At 33.0% G+C, this 26,104-nt stretch overlaps 1 protein-coding gene across 1 annotated transcript in view; it reads right to left on the bottom strand.

The window, feature by feature from the left end:
* The window catches only part of LOC110286342, a 193,464-nt gene that overhangs the window by 62,180 nt on the left and 105,180 nt on the right, over positions 1 to 26,104 (bottom strand). The window contains exons 7-8 of the mRNA XM_021152742.2: positions 19,753 to 19,794; positions 12,183 to 12,302 (exon numbers count right to left, since the gene is read on the bottom strand). Coding sequence (XP_021008401.1) covers positions 12,183 to 12,302; positions 19,753 to 19,794 — 162 coding nt within the window. The remainder of the gene's footprint in view (positions 1 to 12,182; positions 12,303 to 19,752; positions 19,795 to 26,104) is intronic.

The following is a 26,104-nucleotide window of genomic DNA, read 5'->3' as shown; positions in this document are numbered from 1 at the left end:
TGCAACCCTATAGGTGGAACAACAATATGAACTAACCAGTACCCTCAGGAGCTCGTGTCTCTAGCTGCATATGTATCAGAAGATGGCCTAGTCAGCAATCAGTGGAAAGAGAGGCCCATTGGTCATGCAAACTTTATATGCCTCAGTACAGGGGAACACCAGGGCCAAAAAGTGGGAGTGGGTGGTTGGCGGAGTGGGTGGGGGAGGGTGTGGGGGACTTTTGGGATAGCATTGGAAATGTAAATGAAATAAATACCTAATTAAAAAATTATAGAAGAAAACTTCCCTAATTTAAAGAAAGAGATACCCATGAACATACAGGAAGCCTATAGGACCCCAAATAGACTGGACCAGAAAAGAAATTCCTCCTGTCACATAATGATCAAAACTCCAAATGCATTAAAGAAAGGAAAATATTAAAAGCATTAAGGGAAAAAGTTCAAGTAGCACATAAAGACAGACCTATCAGAATTACACCAGTCTTCTCACCAGAGACTATAAAAGCTAAAAGATTGGGGCAGATGTCATAAGGACCCTAAGAGAACAGAAATGGCAGCTCAGGCTACTCTATGCAGAAAACCTCTCAGTTACCATAGAGGGAGAAACCAAGATATTTCATGACAAAACCAAATTTACACAACTTATCTTTCCACAAATCCAGCCCTACAAAGGTTAATAGATGGAAAACTTGAACACAAGGTAGGAAACTATACCTCAGAAAAAGCAAGAAAGTAATCTTTCAACAAACCCAAAAGAAGGTAACTACACAAACATGATTCTACTTCTAACAAGAAAAGTAACAGAAAGTAACAATTACTTTTCCTTAATATCTCTTAACATCAATGGACTCAATTCCCCCAATAAAATGGCACAGACTCACAGACTGGCTACATAAAGAGGAGCCAGCATTTTGCTGCATACAGAAAACTCACCTCAGTGACAAAGGCAGGCACTCCCTCAGAATAAAAAGTTGGAAAACATTTTTCCAAGCAAATGGTCACAAGAAACAAGATGGAGTAACCATTCTAATATCAAATAAAATCAACTTTCAACCAAAAGTTATCAATCATAAATAAACAAATAAGGACACTTCATACTGGTCAAAGGGAAAAAAAAACCTACCCAGATGAACTCTTAATTCTGAAAATCTATGCACCAAATCAAGGGCATCCATATTCATATAAGAAACTTTACTAAAGCTCAAAGCACACATCGCACACCACACAATAATAGTGGGAGACTTAAACACCACATTCTCAGCAATGGACATATCATGGAAACAAAAACTAGACAGAGATAGAGTGAAACTAACAGAAGCTATGAACCAAATGGATCTAACAGATATTTTTAGAACATTTCATCCTAAAGCAAAAGAGTATACCTTGTTCTCAGCACCTCACATATCTTCTCCAAAATTGACCGTATAATTGGTCTCAAAACAGGCCTCAACAGATACAAGAAGTTTGAAATAAGCCCACTATCAGATCATTACGGACAAAGGCTGATCTTCAATAACAACAACAACAAACCTTTCTAGAATTCAATGAAAATAATGGCAAAATGTATCCAAACTTATGGGACATATGGAAAGCAGTGCTAAGAAGAAAGTTCATAGCAGTAAGTGCCTTCCTAAAGAAATTTGACAGATCTCATACCAGCAAGTTGACAGCATGGCCTAAAGCTCTGGAACAAAAAGAAGCAAAAGTTTCCAAGAGGAGTAGATGGTAGGAAATAATCAAAATCTTAGCAGAAATCCAAAAAATAGAAATGGAGAGAACAGTAAAAATAATCAATGAACCAAAGACTTAGTTGTTTGAGAAAATAAACAAGATACACAAATCCTTAGTCAAACTAACTAAAAGGCAGAGAGACAATATCCAAATTAATAAAAGCACAAATGAAAAGGGAGAAGGTCAACAAATATTATTGAAATCCAAAGAATCATTAGGTCTTACTTCAAAACACTGTACTGCACAAAATTGGAAAATCTAAATTAAATGGATTAATTTTTGATAGATACTATTTATCAAAGCTAAATAGAGATCAGGTAAAGAATTTAAACAGATCTATAATCCCTCTCCTAACCAAAAAAGCCCAGGGTCAGATGGCTTTAGTGTAGAATTCTACGAGACTGTCAAATAAGAACTAATAGAAAATTCTACTCAAACTATTCCACAAAATAGAAACAGAACTCATTTTGTGAGGCCACAGTGGGCATAATAACTAAACCACACAAATATCCAACAAAAATATAGAATTTCTGACCAATTATCCTTATGAACTTTGATGCAAAAATACTAAATAAAATACTTGCAAACACATCAAAAACATCATCCACCATAATTAAGTAGGCTTCATCCCACTGATGCAGGGTTGTTTCAATATATAAAACCCATCATTATAATTCACCATATAAACAAATTGGGGGGAAAACATGGTCATTTCATTAGATGCTGAAAAGTCCTTTGATAAAATTTTACAATATACGTTCATGGTAAAAGTCTTGGAGAGGCCAGGGATACTAGGAACATACCAAAACACAATAAAGGCAATATACATCAAATTAAATGGAGAGAAACTTAAAGCATTTCCATTAAAACAGGAACAAGACAAGGCTGTTCACTCTTTCCGTATCTAGTCAATATAGTACTTAAATTGCTAGTGTAAATGTAAGAAAACTAAAGGAAAGCAAGGGAATAGAAATTGGAATGGTGGAAGTCAAATTATTGCTATTCACTGATTATATGATAGCTTATGTAAATGACCTCCAATATTCTTCCAGACAACTCCTACTTCTTCTTTAATGTGGCTATATACAAATTTAACTAAAAACAAACAGTAGTCCTCCTATATACAAATGATAAATGGCTTGAGAAAGAAATTAGGGAAACAACACCCTTCAGAACAGTATATATATATATATATATATATATAATGTCTTGGAGTAACTGTATCCAAGCAAGTTATAGACCTGCATGACAAGAACTTCAAACCTTTGAAGAAAGAAATTGAAGAAGACATGAGAAAATGTAAAGATCTCTCATGCTCATGGGTCAGTACCATCAAAACAGTACAAAAAAAGGGGGGAGGGCTTTTCAAAAGCATTCTACAGATTTCCAGTACAATATCCAACAATTATTTACAGAACTTGAAAGAAAGGACAAGACTCATGTTCATAAGGAAAACCAATTTAAAAAAAACACACATAATAACTAGAGTAATCCTGTACAATAAAAGAACTTCTGGAGGTATCACCATCCCTTATCTCAAGCTGTACTACAGAGCAATAATAATAAAAATTGCATGGTATTGGCATAAAAAGACAAACTGATCAATAGAATCAAATTGAAGACCCAGAGATAATCAAACATACTTATTAACATTTGATTTTTACAAAGAATCCAAAACCATACAATGGAAAAAAAAAAAAACATCTTCAACAAATGGTGCTGGTCTAATCGGATGTCTGAATGTAGAAGAATGAAAATGGCTTCATATTTATGACTGCACAAAACTAAAATCCAAGTGCATCAAAGATCTCAACATAAAACTAGATACACTAAATCTGCTAGAAGAAAAAGTGGGGAATAACCTTTAACACTTTGGCAGAGGAGACAACTTTCTAAACAGAAAACCAGCAGCTCAGGAACTAAGATCAATAATAAATGTGGTATCATGAAACTGATAATCTTCTGTAAGGCAAAGAACATCATCAATGGACAAAACAGCAGTCTACAGAATAGGAAAATATCTTCACTGGCCTTACATAAAACAGAGGGATGATATAAAACATATATAAAGTATGCAAGAAACTAGTTATCAACAAACCAAATGACCCAATTTAAAATGGGGTAGAGATCTAAACAGAGTTCTCTATGGAGGAATCTCTAATGGCTGAGAAGTACTTAAAGAAGTGTTCAACATCCTTAGTCATCAAGAAAAGTGCAAATCAAATGACTCTGAAATTCCTTCAAGTGACAACACATTTTGGAGAGGATGAAGGGGCACACTCCTATATTGCTGGTGGGCATGTGAACTTGTACAGCCACTCTAGAAATCAATTTAGCCATTTCTCAAAAAATGGGAATATTTCTATCTCCAAATCAAGCTATACCCCTCCTTTGCAAATCCCCAAAAGATGTTCCACTATTCCAGAGAGACACTTGCTCAATTATGTTCATAACAGCTTTATTCATAATATCCAGAAACTGTAAACAAGCCAGATGACCTTCAAATGAATAATGGATAAAGAAAACATGGTACTTTTATAAAATGAATTATTACAAAAAAATGAATTATTACTTAGCCATTAAAAATAATGACATTTTGAAAGGTTCAGGCAAATGGAACTAGAAAAGACCTTCATGAGTAAAGTAACCCAGACCCAAAAGAATGTGCATGGTATATACTCATTTATAAGTAAATATTAGCCATAAAGTGAAGGATAACTATACTAGAATCCATGCTCCTTCCCCAAAAAACCCAATCAGGGCACAAGGGTGAATTTTTGAATCTCACTGAGAACGAGAAATAAAATAGGCTCTGGGGTAGATGGAGCAAAGAACTGGGTGGGGAAGGTGAGCAGGTGTGATCAAGTAGTAAGAGAATGAAGAGAATGAATATGGAGAGAGAGAGAGAGAGAGAGAGAGAGAGAGAGAGAGAGAGAGAGAGAGAGAGAGCTGAAATCAACGGGGGGTCATCTCTGGAGCACTCTAGAAGCCCCAGTGCAATGGAAACTCCCAGGAATTTATGAGTGTGACTCTAGCTAAGACTCCCAGCATTGGGGAATATGGAACCTGAACTATCCATCTCCAGTAATTAGGAAAGACTTCAAATGGAGTTATTGGGACACCAACCCAATGACAAAACCTGTGACCCATTATTTGTCCTGCCTACAAGATGTACAGAGGTAAACATGGAACAGATATTGAGGGAGTGGCCAACCAATGACTGGCCCAACTTGAGGCCTATGCCATGAAAGAGTAATCCCACTTCTGACACTGTTCATGATATTATGCTATACTTCTATAAAAGCACCTAGCATAACTTTCATCTGAGAGGCTTCACTCAGCAACTGATGGAAACAGATGCAGAGAATCACAGCCAAATATTATGCAGAGCTTGGAGAATCCTATGGTTCAGGAGGACAGAGGACTGAAGGAGTCAGAGAGGCCAAGGAAACCACAAGAAAACACAGAACCAATTGAGCTGGGCCTATAGAAGACCACAGAATTTGAATGGCCAGAGAATATGCATGGGAAAGACCTAAGCCTTCTGCATATATGTAATAGTTGTGAAGCTAGGGCTTAATGTTGAGATGCCTGACAGCAGGAACAGGGGCTGTTTCTGACTCTGTTGCCTGCCTTTGAATCCTTCTCCACTAACTAGGATGCCTTGCCAAAATAGGAGAAGATATGCCTAGTCCTAGTGCAACTTGATATGGGAAGATAGGCTAATATCCATGGTGGGCAGTTTCCCCTTTTCTAAGTAGAAAGGGAAAAGGGAAGATGGGAGAATGAGGGTGAGATGAGGTGAGAGAGGTAGACACTGGGAGGAGAACCATGAGTGGAAGCTGAAATTGGGATGTAAAGTAAATAAGTTAATTAATAAAAGTCATTCACAGCATAAATTTATTAAAATTAAGAGAGTATTGCAAATGCACATAGTTATTATGAAAACATTTTAAAAATGTCTTGAGTGAGATGTTGGGATGTATAGGCAAAGAAAGGGTAAGGAAGATAAAAGTTAAGGCCTGTAAAGTACATTTACTTAAGTACTTAGTGATGTACCAAGTCACCTATTTTAACTCATTTCTGTGTAACTAATACACAAGGAAAATAAACCTGTTAGTAGATGATATTTTACTTTGTCTATTGTAATGATAATGTGATGGTATAGTGTTGACTTGTTAATTATTATTGGTGTTGAGCTAGGTAAGTGTGAAATTATAACTACTAGCTCCAACATTTACAAACTATTTTTGGTTTTCATGTCTATAGAAAGAACATTAATATTTCAAAAAGACTTATTTTTATATATTTAGAAGTAGACTATGTTTAAATCTAAGAAAGTAAATTAATTAATCTGTCTAAATTCCTGAAGAAAGAATGAAAATTGCATTTTTATATATCTATATTGTTTTTCAAAACGTTGGAGGTAATTTGTAAGTCAACCATTTAAAATCAATTAAATACCTAGTATCAATACTAAAACGATGATGTCATTTTATTACTTCCTTATTTTGTAAAACATATATTAATCAGAATCACCAAGGGTTTGTTATCAATTGTAAATTTAGATCCCTATCTTGTACATTCTGATTCAGATAGGGTGAAAAGTTCAGGAATATTCACGTTAATAAGTGTCTCTACTGATTCTGATTACACAGTCCAAGCTCTGTGCCTTGAAACATAACAATGTAGGTGTGTCAGGAGTAAAACAAACACCTCAGGACAAACTGCAAGAGGAATCTAATATTGATATCTAAAACCAGTGAAATCCAATAAGTAGAACTAAGAAAAAAGTCCAGTTTTTTTTTTTTTTTAGAAAAATTCAGAGATTACAGTATTACAAAACTGGTCTAATACAGTTTTAAATAGTACTGATCAACTTCACTGAAAAATAAAGAGGCATTCTGAAGTTGAGCAGTTTGTAGAACAGTTATTGCAAGAACTTGATTTCTATGCAATGAGATTTTTCAGAGTCATATCAGAGTGTCAATCTAGAAATCTTAGCATAAATTTAAAGGAAAAGTGAAGAAATAGAAGAAGCAGAACCAAGGACTATTTTAGCTTGGAGAAAGACAGAAAATATGTAGATCTATATAGTGGAATTCAAAGAACAGATAAATTATAAGAGAATCCAACAGGTAATCAGAAAAAGAGAGAGGGGGGGAGAAAGGGAGGGAGGGAGGNAGGAAGGAAGGAAGGAAGGAAGGAAGGAAGGAAGGAAGGAAGGAAGGAAGGAAGGAAGGAAGGAAGGAAGGAAGGAAGGAAAGAAGGAAACAAGAACTGGCAGACATGAAAGATTTAAAGAATTATATTTAGAAAGGATAAAAAGTATCCTCCCCGGCAAGAGAAAGATGAAGTAATGTTTGTGCCTATGTATAGTTTTGTAATTTTGTTTCTGAAGAGATTTACTTTTAAAATTATGCTTATACTATAGTCAAGTAAATGTAAAACTGTTTTAATTTTCTGGTGAAGATGACATACAACCTTAATTTCCATTAGTTTATTCTAAATCTATATATTTGATATGCCAACCTTAAGTGCATTGACACATTTTTCTTACCATTTTCTTCTAAATATCGCATAACTTTAGGTGTGTCTCTTTTAAGTAGTGTTTGTCCAACCAAGTATGGGTTTTTTTATTTAAATAGACTACTTCATTTTTACATTTAAGGTCATATTTGGTACATCTGGAGTTCAATTTGACACCTTAACAATTGTTTCCAAGTTTTCTTGTCTTCCCCTATTATCAGTTATAAATCATTTCTCTTTCTTTTAGTGATTTTGCAAGCATCCCTCGGCTTCGAAAAAAGCTTTTTCATTTCTTGGATAATTCAAACCTAGTCATTTAAACTCCATTCATCCACCTCCTCTCCTTTTTAGCTGCTATTGTAATTAACTTGATTTCTACAACTTTTAAGACCCATATAATTATTATCATTCTACACAGAAAATAGTAATTTAGATTTACATAAATATTTACCGGTTTTGCTGCTCTTGATTCCTTTCTGCATTCCCAGGGATTCCCATCTGAGATCATTTTCTTCTGTTGAAGAACAACCTTTACTTGGGGTGTGCTTGTAATAAATTCTCAGCATTTTTTTTTGTCCAAAAAAGTTTTTATTCACTTTTCAGTCTGTAGGACGTTTTTTTTTTTTGTTTTGTTTTGTTTTTTTAAATAGAATTTTTTGTTTGAAGTTATTTTCTTTCAGTACTTCCAGTCCGTTTTTTGTTTGTTTGTTTGTTTTCCTGTTTGTTTTATAAACAGCACTCCATCACTTCTAACACCACTGTCTTCTGGCTTGCATTGCTTTACAGTCTAGGTTTTCTTTCCTTCAAGGTATTGATCCCATGTCTTTAAAAAGACTGTTAGATCTCCAATGCCTCTGTAGATTTTCATTTTGTTAAGCTTTTCTGGTTGTTCTCAGTCAAATTTTTGACAAGCAACACGATGTTCATCATAATTGGAAGCATTCTGAAAACTTCTTTAGTGGCCAAATATTTTGGATGAAGAGGGAAGGAAGGCAATATGCTGATACTGAATTAATTTCTGGAGTTGGGTAGGGGGCCATTTTTGAAGAGTGGTTAAATTTTAGATTAAATACTGAGACAAAACAACTGATTACAGGTGATTAAATGGATTAACAGACGAAATGGATGATTCAATGGAACTTGATGGGTATTAGTCATAAAAAAGATACAGAAGGGCATATTTTATATCTATGCTTCAGTTTTAAATGTTTTAAGTAGGTAGACTAATCATTCCTATCATAATCATATCTATCACAGAGTCATTTTGAGGACAAAAACTTAAATGGTGATTGAAAATCTAAACTGCAAATATTTACTTATTACTCACATGCAGACTTTAAAATTGACCAAGATGTGAAATGAAGGATCCTCTTAGTGAAAAGAAAAAAGCTGTATAGGATTGTCTTTAAGATTGTGGATGTTCTTTAAAATTTTGCCCATATAATTGGCATTTACTTATAATTCTCATTAAACTAGAAGAAATATTTGTGGTGATGAGGTTATGGATAGGCAAGTCACTGGTTATAAAGTCTACTTGAAGTGAAGACATGAGAACATGAAGTAAAATGTGTGAGACTTAGTAGGAATGGAATTTAAAAATGGGAAGCTACTCTGTAGATTCTACATATGTATTTTAAAAGATAAGACTGACACTTGATCATTTTTGCCCCCTTTTGCTATGATCCCTGAGCCATAGGTACAGGAGTTGTATTGCAGATATATCAGCTGGGTTTGGACATCACATGGTCACTTGTGACTGAGGGGTAGCACTAATTACATTATTAGAATATTTTTGGAAGTTTATACAAGAAAATGTCAAAAATGCTTTACATGGGTGGTTAGAGAAATAAAGGAGATTTTTCAATGTAAAAAATATCTGGGCTATTATATAACGTTATATAATGGGAATAATTTAGAACAATTATGTTATGTAGACTAGCTACTGCTATAAATATATCAGGTTTATTTATTCTAGAATTACTTCCTTCTATAATTCAGAAACTCTAGTGTATGATAGTGGGCTCCTACTTCATCTCCTGAATACATCACTTGAATACAAACAAGATGTCAACTAAGTAATTCTATGCTTCTCCTCTGAGCAGCAATAACAATTTAAGTTCAAAAAGTTTGTAACTTAGTTCATTACCTGCCATTCTAATATGATGACAGAATCTGAAACAAAAAAGCAAGGTTCCTTTTGAGGCTAGATTCTAGATTTCCATATGTACTCTGATGACAACTTTTGAAGACAGGAAACACTCTTACTATATATGATGCATTTTGCATAAAAATACCTTGTAGTCATGCAGAATTTCAAAATTTAACTGTATCTTCTATTAACCTGGAAATATACTTACTGCTGGACTCTACAATAGAGAATTTCATGGGGTATCCTATTGAAATTTTAAATATTAAAAAATATTGAATTTGCTTTTTATTTACTTCTTTAATTTGGATGTGCCTTAATTTTTTTTGTTTGTTGGGCAGTAAGCTTAAAATTCCCTGCTATCTAATCATTTCTAGGAATTTCATTTTTTAATGATAAACCAGATTTTTCAAAACATTATGTTCATTTATAGCCACATTTGTGATTAAAAGGTTGCACAATAAAATTTCAAAACAGTTAAACCTTTGCCTCTAATATTTTTGGATTACTGATGTTGAGAATCAACTCATTTTCTTGGAATATATTTCATAATTTACTACAGTATCATTGATAACTCAAAGTATTGCAATGGCCATGGAAGACCTGAGGAAGCTATGGAGAAGATTATAACAGAAAACAAATCTCAGACTGTGTAAAATTTTATAAGATCATGATAAATATTTTGCCCTTCATAATTCTTGATTGAGTAGTCACAGTTCCTATACACCAAATGTGCAAAAGTATATGAAACAAGCATCTTAAAGGAAAGGTGAGTTTGATGAGATGTTGGAACACATAATACCAAAGCATCATTACATTTTCATGGATATAAAGTAACGTTCCTAGACAAGGTAGAAATTACATTACTTAACCTATAAGGTGTCTAGAAATGCCCATATTTGTAGTTAGGTTTCTTTAGCCATCAAATCATAAGACTTCAAACTAGACATGGTAACATCCATCTAAAATCCCAGCACTTAGAAAGTAGAAACAGAAAGGTGAGACATTCAAAACCAACCTATGGTACATAAAATATTCAAAGGCCAGCCTATCACACAGATAAATACAAACAGACAGACAAACTAAACAAAACAAAAGGCATGAAACAATTTTCTAACTTTTTTAACCCCAGCAAAACAGTTATTATAACTTAAAAATGAGTGCTTAATGAGATCTAGCAAGAATAGTTCATATAGCTGATATAGAGGGAACCAGGCTAGTTTACTATAGTCCTTGTCAACACAAAAGCCTTATCTATGCAGTATTTACGTGTGACTTCCAGAGTTGATTTCTTCTTTCAGGATACTTGTGTCCATGAAAATAGAAGAAATGTTAAGATAAGAAATGGAGCCAGAGAAAAGTAGGAAGAAAAAAAATAAAACAACCAAAACCAAACAAACCTAATTTCAGAGATGAAATTATCATGACTCTAATAAAAGTTAAGTTTTAGAACCCTCTCTTGAACAGGCCATCTTCAATGCCCTGAGAGTATTTTTGTGCAGTATTTGTCAACAGGCAAGTCTCAAGGCTATGAGAGCATTTTATGTGTAACATTTGGCAATTTTAAAATTAATATTTTGTTGTTATTTTTCTCATTATGAATATTCAATTTGTATGTTATTTTTATTGTGTAAAGCTCAGGATAAAGCCTTATGTATCATCCCTTGATACATATACTTCATCAGCAGTTATTATAAATTGACTTTATATATGCAAGATTCTGATCATCCTCCTTTTAACTCTAATTTAAAAAAAAAAACCTTATCTATAGAAGAAACAATATAATTTAAAAAACTAAAATACATTTCAATGCTAGAAATTAATCACTAAACAGGATATATGTAATAATTTCTTTTAGAGGTCACTATGGAAAAAGAAAAGCTTACAGATGTGTAAGTGACCCTGGTTGTCATTATCAACTCCTATATTTTTTGTATGTAAATTGTAAAGATTAGGGAGGAAGTATGGGTAAAGTATTGGTAAAGCATGAACTTAAAAGTAACTGATTCATACCTGTGATTAATATGGTTTTAAATTCCAGGCTTCTGAAATAATAAATTTTATTTCCTAACATGTATTCATATATATAGCATAACAAAATTAAAATTTTATATAACTGATACTTATATTAACTAATCTTTAAATATTACTCTATATTGTATGCACTTTTTAAAAATGAAATTTAACATTTTAAAGTTAGAAAAATTCTAATAATGACAAAATTTTAAAAATGAACATAACACACACAATATAGCATATATAAGAAAACAGCTATTAAAATAAATTATTGATACTTTCTATGATTCTAGCAGAAACAGAAACAAGAAAGAAAACCCATTTTATACATAAACACAAGACACATGCTCACATACATACTCACAACAAATACTGGCAGGAACATAAAATTTAATCAGTTATAAATCATCTGTAATTTTAAAATAGCATTTTTACAGAATTGCACCCTGTTACCATAACCAGAATTTTAAGAAAATTATATCCGTTTTATTTTCAATACCTGAAATCTTGTGGCCATCCAGTTTCAACAATATCTGAATGGTAATAATGCTAGTAGTTAAATCCACCATTATATAATGTACTTATTTAAAATTAATATGACTACATATTAAATTGAGGTATTATATTCTGCATAGTATATTTGCTGAAATGCATTAAAAGAAAAAAAATACCCATGTATCTTTCTTAGAGAAAATATTACACTTTTAAATCTTTCATTACTACTTCCTATTAGTGGCAAATCTTTGTTTAAAATTGCTTACCACTTGCACCCTAGGTGGTCTATCTTCACGATGAGCAGGTCTTGGAATTTGTCTTTCTGGTTTAGGAAGATCAGGTGGCAGAGAAATTATGTAGTGACACATCTTAGTCACACCCTTGCACTAGGAAAAGAAACAAAGAAAGAGATCCATGATACACCAGTTGGTGACCCAATGCTAGTATGGAATTTCCATGATTTTCATTAAAATGAGTATACATCAAGAATAAACTGCAATATTCATAAACTGGCAAAACATATTTATGTGGTTAACCAATAATTTTTGGTAAAATGCATACTTTCAAAATCTAGATTAAATTTCTTAGATACTTTTAGTTATGATATAGGATATAAGCATGGGAGTAGAATGGCTAAAATATATTGTAAATCTTTTTTTTAAATAATAATAAGTTTACATTTTTAATTTATTATTTGTGTGGGGGGACACAGGAGGACAACTTCATTTTTTAATGTATATGAGTACACTGTAGCTATCTTCAAACACACTGGAAGAGGGAGTTGAATCCTATTACAAATGGTTGTGAGCCACCATATGTGCTTTAAAATAATATTTTCCTGGCAGAATGGCCCCCATAAGTTCATATATTAGAATGTTAGGTCCACATTCAATTAAACTGTTTAAGGATTCTGAGGTGTGGCCTTGTTGGAGAAGGTGTGTCACTGGGGGTAGTTTTGAGGTTTCAAAACCACACACCATTCCCAGTTAACTCTCTCTCTCTCTCTCTCTGTATATATATATATATATATATATATACATATATTCCTGACAAAGACATGACTTAAGGAAGGGTTTGGTTTTTTTTTACACTTTAAAAAGTAAAGCAATCCATCATAATGGAGAGGGCATTGTTGCAGTTTACACTATGTTCATAGTCTTCAGGAAGCAGAAAGTGGAAAGAAAGTGTTTAGGCGTACCTTCAATCACACAGCCAAGTGACTCATTTCTCCAGCAAAGTTCTACCTCCTAAAGGTTCAAGATCCTTCTAAAAAGCATGTTATCTGGAGGAGTAATTGGTCAAACAATTATATATATATACACACATACATATAATGTGCTTGTGGCTCAGGGTATATCATCATTAGTACTGTTCTAGCACCATGCCTGCCTGCCTACCTGCTTTCATGCTCTACACCATGGTGGTCATGAACTTGCGATTTTAAACTGTAAGCACCCAATAAACTGTTTCCTTTATAAATTACCTTGGTCACAGTGTCTTATCACAATGATAAAAGGAACCAAAACATATTACATCTCTTCATCCATTCACTACAGCTTGCTTTTAAAGCACATTTAGTGCAAAATTTTTGTATACTTTTGCAAGTATGGATTTAAGGTACAATCACAGTCTCTAAATATTCATTAAAAAGTTAAACAGAATAAATTTTAATCTTTCAAAATCATGTAATTAAAAGAATTGGATAATTAAATGACAGTTAAGAAAATTCATTGTTTGTTTGACCAATTACTCCTCCAGATAACATGCTTTTTAGAAGGATCTTGAACCTTTAGGAGGTAGAACTTTGCTGGAGAAATGAGTCACTTGGCTGTGTGATTGAAGGTAGGCCTAAACACTTTCTTTCCACTTTCTGCTTCCTAAAGACTATGAACACAGTGTAAACTGCAACTATGCCCTCTCCATTATGATGGATTGCTTTACTTTTTAAACTGTAAAAAAAAAAACAAACCAAACCCTTCCTTAAGTCATGTCTTTGTCAGGAATTTGGTTGCAGCAACAAAAGTATTATAGTCACAATAAAAACAATTGTTTTGTATGGTATCTAAAATATTAATTAATATGTAAATTAAGATTTAAAAAACTAAATTTCAAAATTTTTAAGTAGAGTGACAAATGATGGCGCAATTAACTATCCAGTTATCATTCAGCTCAATATAGAAACTACAGTTTACACATAATTCATTATAATTGCCAGAATAGAGCTCTATAAATATGTACTGTTGACAATTATCATTCCATATAAGTAGTTTTCACACCATCTATGGAAATATTTACAGTTTGTGTGATGTTGCCTTTAAGTAAATAAAAGTGTATTGGTAAATCCTGGAGTTAGATATGGATTTTTTAATATTCTTATCTTTCATGTCAGACATATTCAATGTAGTAGTATGTTATTGACCTTACTATAAATGATACATTGATGATAATGAAAAGGGAGTGTTTACTATAGATGCACCCACAACAGCACACTTAAAACCTTTTAAGCTTCGTCTCAACATTTCAAAAATGTTCTTCCTATACCTTGTGTACTCTGTGTAGATAGATGCAAGATAATAAAGCTGTGAGGTGGGAATGGGTAGGTGGGTGGGTAGGTGGGGATGGGTGGGTGGGGGAGCATGGTCATAGAGGCAAAGGGGAGGGGGAACATTTGAAATGTAAATAAATAAGATAACCAATTATAAGTAATTAGTACTGAAAATGTTAATGATTAAATCTGTATATGTAACCACTGAATTTGTAAATTTGTGAATGCTCATAGCAAATAACTTATGTATGGCATACAATTTTAAATTAAAGCAATTTACCTTAGCAATTCTTAAATATACATACAACTATTAATTAATACTATTACTGTTAATTATAGGAATCATACAGTGCATTAAATCCTAAAATGTATTCTTTGGCAGCCTGTATAAGTTACCATAAGGTTCTGATGCATTTGCCACTCAAAAAGATATAGTACTTTTATCTTTATTTCTCTTTTAGATGCTGACCATAGCTTAATATGTCTTTTTTTATATTTTTGGCTTCTTTATTCTTTCTCTAATGCACTCCTCCCTGACATATGGCTGCTGATCCTCAAAATGGTGACACCTATGTCTATTTAAATCAAACAGCATGGTTTTGTTTCTTTTCTCTAGTCACACCATTCCCTGAAGCTTCTGAGAATTATGCTTGCCTGCCTTGGATATTTTCTATTAAAGTCTAATAAAACTGACGGGGCTTAAAAAATGCATTCCACTCATCTGATTGAAACTTACTCTATATCCCATCCTACCTCATGCATCAGTCTCCAGGAATTACCATTCCAATTAGTATTTCAATGTTATCATTAAGGACATTTCAATGTCTATTCAATGTTTGGGGTAACTTTAGAAAAGTATGATAGGCATGTAAAGTGATGGATGTTAATTGGCTTGATTCACTCCATAAGACAGATAGATATACACATACATACATACATACACACACACACACACACACACACACACACAGAGGAAGGAAGGGAGGGAAGGAGAAGAGGAGAGAGAGAGAGAGAGAGTGTGTTCACATCATCCTCAATGCCCCTCAATGCTAAAAATAGATATAATTACTATTTTTTCAAATCAGTCTTGCTATGTAGCTCAAGTTGGCCTTTAAGTTATAATCTTCCTGTTTCATCATACAGAATTCTTGGGTTACAGATGTTTACAACCAGTCTGACTTCATTCATTTTTGTATATATTCCTTTATAACACTTGAGAAATATTTTTACATAACTGGCATAGGAAAATACAGTGATTTAAATAAAGAGAAAAATAGACTCACTATATTCATGTTTGTACCAAATATATATTTCATCCTCCAGAGTTAATTTAATTTGGTACACAAAAATATCAAGAATGCCAAAAATTTTAACTTGTGTTACATGCTTTATAAGTTCAAATGGAAAATACTTTTAAACAAAATAGATTCTGTCTGTTTTAATAGGAGATAAAAGTTTTAATCAACTGGTTATCTTAAATCTGTTGAGAAAAAAAAAACCTCAAGGTATGTTAACCATGTTTATATTTTTTCTCTGTGTTTCAGATATATCTTTATTTTCACATATAAAACAGCTGCTTTATGTAGAATGTACATTTCTTGGACCATACATATGGGATGAACTTAGTGTATATACGAGTAAAAGAATAGCATTGAACTGAAGTATCTTAGGACACACATGTAGAAAAGGTAAGAGTTTTGTCATTTCCCAAGAAACAAAATAAGAAAAATGCATTTATGCCGGGCGTGGTGGCGCACGCCTTTAATCACAGCACTTGGGAGGCAGAAGCAGGCAAATTTCTAAGGTCGAGGTCAGCCTGGTCTACAAAGTGAGTTCCAGGACAGCCAGGCTATAGAGAGAAACCCTGTCTCAAAAAAACAAAAACAAAAACAAAAAACCAAACAAACAAAAGACAAAAAAAAAAAAGAAAAAGAAAAATGCATTCATGCTACACAGTAATGGATTCTATAGCAATCTGTGGTGGGATGATCTGACACTAAGAACTATCAACATATACAGTAAAAGCTTCTCAGATAACAGTATTTCCTAAAACTACAATCATATAAGTGTAGGTTATATAAATTGTGATATCCACAGCAAAATACAAATTTTGCTGTCGTAATTCACATTCAAACCCTATATGTACAATTAATTAGCTGTATGACTTTGCAGAAGTATATTAAAGCCCATAAAGTATAGTTTCTTCATTTTTAAAATTTATCTTAAGTGTACAGGAATAATTGAAGTGAAATAAGTGCTAAGAACCAAGACTTTTATCTGTAAACTTGCATATATGAACAGTGATTAAAATGTTGGAGTATGTTGCTGGACAAAAACTAAAATGTCTTCCAAGTCTAAGATTTTGTTTTATTTCACAATACTGTTAATTTTACCAGAGATATTCCAAAACTTGAATTCTAGAAATGATATCTGAATCTAGCATGTATCAATTTATACTTTTCTAAGAAGAAATATAACAAAAGAACTAAGATTAAAACAGAAGATGAGGGGTGTTTACATATTGCTGAGAATTTAATCTAGGGACTTGTACATGTATGATGGGTAAGCATTCTAACATGGAAATATCCCTAGCCCTAGGAGATTATTCCCTAAGGACAAATTTGGTCCTGTGAAGGCTAGTATAGGGGAATGCCAGGACAGTGAAGCAACAGTGGGTGGGTTGGTAAGAGGGGGAGGGGGGAGATGGGATAGGGGATTTTGGAGGGGAAACGAGCAAAGGGGATAACATTAGAAATGTAAATAAAGAAAATATCTAATAAAAAAATTTAAAAAACATAAGGATGCTTCTTCTGCTCTGATCTCTGTGTTCTCGTGCCTCATTTAATCTTGTACTTTACAAAATCTATCTTTGAGAAGGGCCCTAAATTTAGCACACAATGGTCACAAAGATGGTTATAATGCACAAAGTGACCAGCGCCACAATCATAAAGCCATAGATCTTATATGCCCAGAAAACCATGAAGATGAAATGCATTTCAATAAAAATTGAGCCAAGAGGTAAAATTCTTCCCAGGAAAACAATAACTGCAGGCTCTATAGAACCATTTTTCCCCCTCTGGGATAGGATGAGGCACAGCAATGAATTGACAAGGGAAGTTGGGCTGACCTGACAGTTTTCGACCAAGTATTGTACCAACAAGATTTATAGGAAGAATAGCAAAAAAAAAAAAAAAAAAAAAAAAAAAAAAAAAAAAAAAAGCAGATGCAGAAAATGCCCACCATTGTTCCAAAAGGAATGGCTCTAGAAGCATGGTAATAAATGACTATAAAGCTGATAAAGAATGCAGTCCCACACAGCATAGCTGAGATAAGGAATGCCCCAATAAATATCTGCTTTATTCATCTCCTTCCTCTTATTCTAGCATACAGACTTCCTCCACAATCCCATCATTGGAGATGTAGCAGCACAGACAAACATGTCTGTACTGAGAATCAAACTTCCATTTGTACATAAATTCTCTATCATGGCAACAATAATAATAATAAAATACGCAGCAAATACCTGACATCCAGAACCAATGAAAGAAGAAAATATCAGAGGGTAACTCAATTGTTTGAACATATCTCCATGAACCTGCTCCCATCTATATTCACTTGTTTTCAGTCAATTCTCCACTCAAATTTATCTTTTTTTTAACAAAATTAAAAACTATTAAATTCTATAAGGACTATATCTGCTGTTGTCTTAATAGGTGGATTTTAGTTGGATTAAACTCATTTATGTATCTTAAAATCAACCCCATTTTCAATTCCATCCAAACAAGATACAGTATGAAAGTAGAGGTGTACTCTGTATAATGCAATTTACAATAGAGTTAGCAAGCAAAGTGTTAATTGGAGAAGATACTTGTTTTTATTAGTCGTTTAAAATTTTTTATAAATTTACATTTTAACTGAATGTCTAAACTGATTATATTTCCCTCTCTCCTAAATTAAGATATAAGTTACTCTTACAACTTTTGGGGTGTTCAATGGAGGTTATACATCAGAAATTATTTAAAAACAAGGAGGAGTTATAAATGTATCTAACATTAATAATGTCATGTAAGTATAGGTTACTGGTAGCATTTAGATATATAGATTGATTGGGGAACTTTTTAGGGGGATGATGAATAGTGAAAAAAATGTTTTGGTTTGCATGGCTTTATACATCTTGTCTACCGTTGCATGAAACACAGGATCTTTTCAAAATGTGTGTGACATACTTCTTTTGTGAAGGGGTTGATTTTCTTTTATGAAACTCTTACTGGAACTAAATTTGTAATTTAGAAACATTTAATTTTCATAACCCTGGCTGGGACATTTAAGTAACATCTAGTTCATTATTGCTTTAGAATGTTCAAATAAAATTTCCTGACTCCCAAACAGGGGGCCCTTAAAACATGTTAACTCTTAACAGGAAAATATATTTAACATTTTTATATCTTACCAGAACATTTTCACTTACAAAAGAAATAAGTCTGAAAGCCAAAAGAATTGAAAAAGGAAAGAATTTAAAGACAATTTGGTATATTTCTATGCTAGATAATATGTTAGGAATGAAATTGCTATTAGGTGATTTCTTTTTATGGAGCAAATGATTGCTAAGCAATGGGGTGGGGTGTGAATCTATTAAGGCACTTAAAATCATGTGTGCTCAAGCCACTTAAAAATTTCCTTAAAATTAATACTAGCTTGATTTAGAAATGAGAAAAATTAAATTTCCTATTTATCTAAACTATATATATCAAGCGGTCTGTACACCTATAAAAGATGAGCATGTGTATTTAAATGAATATAAAATAAAAATGCTATTTAGTGGAACTAAATGAGAAAAGTTCAATAACAGTGAGTGAACCTTTAATGAAGATGAATGCATCCATGACAATATTTGCTATAAATAATTTTGCATAAAATATATTAACACGTATTTAGGGGATAACAAACACTCTAAAAACAGAATCTCTGACAAAAACAGTTTCATAAGGAACAGTCATAAATATTAATAAATACCTTTCAGTTTTAGTATGAAATAAGAATTTTTATAATTCAATCTTCACTATAGTTATTGTTTTGTCTAACAAACTAGAATGCTTTGTATAAAATATTTAATTATACCCAACTGCATTTGTATGTTACAAATAAACCAAAATATACTTTAAATATTCTCTCTATATAAATAACTCATTATCATACAGAGTAGTAAAGGAAATGTATATACTGCAATAGTATAATGAACAATATAGTGAATAAGAAATATTTCCTTTTAAAAGTCTTAAAGGTACACTTACCACGTCTATTATATCAGATTCATTTTCATGGGTAAGATCAGACTAAAAAAGAAGAAGACATAAATTAGTGTTTATTGACATAAAATTATTTATTTAAGGGAACAGAATATATATCAATAGAACCTTATCTCCATTGTTTTCATTCCTTATTGAAGGAAATATATTCTGAATCTGAGGAACAATCTGTATTTATCTATGTTTTAACAGTTTGCATTTATCCAGACACATTTATAGTGATTCCAATGAAATACAACTAAATCTGTCTTTTTTTTTTCTGTACCATGGTTTCATTTTCTTAGACCCATGTTTCAAATTCTTTGAATTCTATTAACATTTTCCTTTGGGTCTCTACATACTTTAGTTCAGACATTATATAGTCTCTCAATATTATCCTTAAAAAATAAATTTTAACATCCATATGACTTAAATCTATTTAATCAATATAAATTTCATTTTCCAATAAAACAATTATGTTAAAACTTTTATACTGAAACTTCTTTCCCATATTTTCTATCATAATTGTTTTATTCAACTGTCAATATTTACAAAAATAAACATTTAAGTGATTTATCTGCTCACCACAGATATTTTAAAACTACTTAATTTTATAATACACAAGTACACACCTGACAGATATGTAGCTTAATGATATTTTACATATGAATATGCCTGCACAATTACAACAGAAACTATAGAATTATATTATAAAATATAGAATATCCCCTTCATGTTCCTATCCCAGACTATAGTTCGAGTAATAATCAATGCTTTCAATTGTCTCAAAATTTTATTTTTGGTATTTCATATTAATGAAATCATATGGCATGCATATTCTCCCCCCACACCGGTTTACTTGCCATACTATTTATAAGAAACATGTATGTTACTGAATATCACATAATTTAAGTTTACACAGTTCAACCTTTCCCAGTTTTTGGTTTCAATATTCCAGCATACTTGCATTTAGATTGTCACTCTTTTAAAATTTATTTCTCACATATAAACATACATATATAATATATAAAATTTTTCTCTCACACATTATATCTTGACCAAAGTATCCCTTCCCTCCTCTGCTCCCAATCCCTCCCCTCTCTCCCAAATCCATTCATCCTCCATTTCCTTTCAAAAAACAAAGCAGGACTTCCAAGGACATCAAATTAACAGTACATAACAAGTTACAATAAGACTAAGCACAAACCCTCATATTAAGGTTGGTCCTCATATAAGGTAACCCAGTAGCAGTTAAAGAGACTCAAGCACAGGCAGAAGAGTCAGACACATCCCCACTCCCACTGTTGGGAGTCCTACTAAAACACCAAGCTACATAACAGTAATATAATGCAGAGAACTCAGTTCAGGCCTATGCAGACTCTGTAATTGTTGCTTCAGTCTCTGTGAGTCCCCTATGTGCACTGAGTAGTTGATTCTGTGGGCCATATTTTTGTGGTATCGTTTACCCTTCTAGCTCCTACAATCTTCTCCCCTCTTCTGCAGGGGTTCCAATGTCCCCCTAGTCTCTGCATCTGCTCAAAGTCTTAAAGTAATTTAGATACATTTTAATCCAGCTGTAAGGCCTTTTTAAAAATTAAGTATTAAACTATTTAAATTAAATGCAATTACCTTATTTATGTCATTTAGAGTATTTTCTTTTTATGAATCTTGTTTTTTCGTTCATTGTTAATGTGATTATTGAATATTTAGATCATTCAAGTTTTATTAAGTTTTTATCTATACCAACTGCTATCATTATTTTCATGGTTACTATATAACATGTTTAAAGGGTGTACTGGAAAATTCTATGTGTCCTCAAGATCAGTCAGGGGATTCATGAGATCAAAACTGTTTTCATAATATTACTAAAATACATTAAGTGTATTTTCACTTAAGAGTTTTCATGAGTAGGTTAGAAATGTGATATGCAAGCAAATACACATGTTCAGTATCATCCATTAAATGATAATTAAAAGTGTTTCAAATTATAATAATCTTCCTTTTGTGTTTAGATATGTTATTTATGATGGTATGTAATGAATTCATTATTATTATATCTAGATGAATTAATTTACTTATTTTAATGAGACATTATGTGTGATACAGTTTTAAAAATATATGTTGACTCCAGAAAGAATGAACTTTTGGTATAATATACTGCTGTCGTCCTGTGTACTTAGGCTGTTTAAGTTCATATGTCTATAAGAGAACTATGTAACTAATGTTATTGTGGCTTGGATTTCCCATATAGTCAACTTTTACAACCACATATACTCCTGAATTATGTACTCTTGCATGCCCATGAATAAAAGTAATATTTGTGTATGTTGTAGTAATTGTTTGTTAAAAGTAACCATCAGGTTGAAAATAATTTTATACAATAAATATCTACCAAAAAGGTTTTTAAAAACAGCATGTGGATATAGCTTTACAACTTCTGTTTGCAGTGCTGAGCACTTTTGGGTTAGTTGGGGTCAATAAAATGAATTTTCCCTTGTAAAACTGTTAGATTTCTGCAGTATATCTCTCATTCATTCCCAATGCCATGTTTTCTATGCTATTCAAGAAATATAGAGCAAAGACCTTTGTTATGGGCAGGCACAGAGAGGCACAATAGGCACATGGACAAAACAGGGACAGATTAGACACACAAAACAGATGGGCTAGAGGACAGGCCAAGCCATAAAGCCATAAATGAACAACTACAGACATATGGAAGACACCAGAAGTTGAGAATTCAAATTCTGGATTTCTCTTGGTGAAATTGATCTAACAAGAAACTGTTTTATATTCATCCATATGTTATACTGACACGTTTTCTGAGGTTATCTTTAACTTGTTAAGGGGTATGGCATAACATAGAGCAATGTAAACAAATGAAATTTTATGTATGTAACCAACCATAAAGCATGCCTCAGATTAAAAATATTTCCAGTACATAGGAGTCTTTTTCTGGCTCCTGTCCAGTCCACAGCATCTCTGTTTAAAGAAATACCATAAAAATCTTTGCTTGCTTTTAAACTTCACATGAATAGAAACTATAGAATTGTTTGTACAATATGTGATACATTTGTATCTTTTATTCAGCATAATGTGTGAAAATCTGTTATGTTATTGTACATAGTAGTGGTTCATATCATATATATTCTATACAAATATATCCTAATTTTGTTGCTCATTTCAGGTTTTGACATGCCTTCCTCACTAAGCTTAATTATTATTGTTATTTATAGAATTTTATTCATAACATACATAATGAATGTTTTTAACAAGTGGCATAGATTATCATGAAACCTGCTATTTGGTCTCAAATCTTTGTCTTTATGCATCAATTTACTGAATGCTGAAATTAAAAGCATTCATTCCAATACCAGTTAAATTTTTATCATTTTATGTACAACATATACTGAAGCATTTTCTCTTTAAATATTTTAATATGCATTTAAATAATACAGTAAACAATATTTCAATGGTTAAAATTACCTGTTATATATATAATTCTTGTTTTTCTTTTTCTTTTATTTGGACATTTTCTTTATTTACACTTCAAATGTTATATCCCCTTTCCCAGTTCTGCAACCCCATAGGTGGATCATTATTATGAACTAACCAGTACCCCAGAGCTCTTGTCTCTAGCTGCATTTGTATCAAAAGATGGCCTAGTAGGCCATCACTGGAAAGAGAGGCCCATTGGACTTGCCAACTTTATATGCCCCAGTACAGGGGAANCTTGCCAACTTTATATGCCCCAGTACAGGGGAATGCCAGGGCCAAGGGGTGGGGGTGGGTGGGTGGGGGACTGGGGGGGTGTATTGGGGACTTTTTGGATAGCATTGGAAATGTAATTGAGGAAATTACCTAATTAAAAAAAAAAGAACGGTGTTGTACTTTGTCAAAGATGAATATGTGGGATTTTCTTGTGATTTGTTTATAAGGTGTATTACACTGATGGATTTTTTTATGTTGAACTATCCCTGAATTCCTGGGATGAAGCCTACTTGGTCATGGTGGATGGTATCTTTGATGTGTCCTTGGATTTGGTTTGAGAGTACTGTATTGAGTAACTTTGCATTAAATGTTCATAAGAGAAATTTGGATGGTACTAAGATAAGCAATAGAATAGGAGAAATTTTGCCACCTCTGTATCTGAAAACTGATTAATATCTAAAATTTCAAAAATCAAAACACAAAACAACCTAAAATGCTCCAATAAATAAATGAGCAAATGAATAGTTTTCAATAAAAAGACAAAGAGCTAATATTTATATGAAAAATGTTCAACATTCTTAGTAATTAGAGAGTTGATTGCTCCAGCCTAAATGGATATCATCAAGTAAACAGATGGTAAGCCCTATTGCTGAAAATACCATTTACTTTCGTCATCAAAAAAGGAGAATTTATCTGCTGGCCAACTAGAAATTTTATGCCTTCTAACTAGCATTCATAGTGCCAGAAAATTCTATACACACTACTGGATAACAAAAGCAATAGTCAATTTCCCCATGTGTGTGTGTATATATATATATATATATATATATACACACGCGTGTGTGTGTATATGTGTGTGTACTTAATCTTAAGTGGGATAATCTTTATCAACTTCCTCTTCTCAAGGCTCAAGGATCTATGTGAAAGATGAGTCAGAAAGATCCAGAAGTTGTGGGTCACTTCAAAGAAACAGTGTCTTCTAACATCACTGATACACACATAAAATCACAGCAACTGTGACAGCATGCACAAGAATTGCAAAAGCCAGTAAAATAACAGCACAAAGAAAGTTGAACAGGGAAAAAATTACACTCCTAACCAAGAAGTTATTTACAGTTGATATTTGCTGAAGGAGGGAGAGAGCAACTGTGGCATTGGGTGCTGTGGATTTGGTCTCATGCTTGTATTATGTTAATTGGGTCCCCAAAATTACATGGAAATATGCACATCTGCACTTAAGACACTGAGGGTCCCTCCCCTTAGTTGGTTTTGATCGATAAATAAAGTTGTCAGGGCGACTAGTTGGGCAGAGAAACAGCAGGGCTTTTAGGATTCTAGGGCAAGGGGCCAAGGAAGGAGGAAAGGACAGACGCCATGACAGAAAAGGCCTAGCTGCAAAACTTGAGAAGTACAAGATAGAGAGACAGCCTACATGTATGAACCAGGGATCACGGCCCAAAAGGGTTGCAGGTCTGGGTCCAGGGCAGTCAAGATGGAATATATAGGTTTTAATAAGTGATGATTTGGGATCATCTGAAATTACATCAGCCACATGAAGCTTAGGAAGTGGCTCAGCCATTGAGCTGGTTAAGACATATTAAAATGTAAGGCGGCATGCGTATGTATTCTATATGTGCCACAGCAGCTGGGATGATTTGAGCAGAGATTACTTTGCTACTACAACAACTGGGTGTATCAATCACAGTCCAGGACAAGATTTGTGTGTGTGTGTGTGTGTGTGTGTGTGTGTGTATGTGTGCTTTCTTGTGTTTTAAAGAATGCAGAAATGAGTAGATAGGGAGGTAGGTAGGATATGGGAAGATTTGAGATGGTGAAAATATATAATCAAAACATATTGTATATAAAACATAAAAAATAATAAAATTGTAGGAATGTAAATTAGTCTAGTGTATTGTGAAAATCAGTACCAAGATTCCTCAGAAACTTAAATATATAACTACCATATCATCCAGCATGTGAATCCAGGAAGTTTGTAAGTAACTCAGTAAATCCACATATCACAGAGATATGTGCATATAAATGTTTATTGTAGCTCTACTCATAACTAAGTTATGGTATAAACTGAGTTAATAAATAAAAGACTATTTAACCATGAGCATCCAATATTTTGTTGCTTATAAGAAAATGCCCCTCAACAGAAGAATGGATACAAAAAATGCGGTACATTTACACAATGGAGTACTATTCATCTATTAAAAAGAATGAATTTATGAAATTCCTAGGCAAATGGTTGGACCTGGAGGGCATTATCCTGAGTGAGGCAACCCAATCACAAAAGAACTCAAATGATATATACTCACTGATAAGTGGATATTAGCGCAGAAACTTAGAATACCCAAGATATAAGTTACAATTTCCAAAACACATGAACCTCAAGAACGAAGACCAAAGTGTGGACACTTTGCCCCTTCTTAGAATTTGAGACCAAAACACCCATGGAAGGAGTTACAGAGACAAAGTTTGGAGCTGAGATGAAAGGATGGACCATCTAGAGACTGCCATATTCAGGGATCCTTCCCATAATCAGCCTCCAAACACTGACACCATTGCATACACTAGCAAGATTTTGCTGAAAGGACCCAGATATAGCTGTCTCTAGTGAGACTATGCCGGGGCCTAGCAAACACAG

This window comes from Mus caroli, chromosome X (assembly GCF_900094665.2).
Source record: "Mus caroli chromosome X, CAROLI_EIJ_v1.1, whole genome shotgun sequence".
Classification (NCBI taxonomy): domain Eukaryota; kingdom Metazoa; phylum Chordata; class Mammalia; order Rodentia; family Muridae; genus Mus; species Mus caroli.
This window is presented reverse-complemented; position numbering and strand designations above follow the sequence as displayed.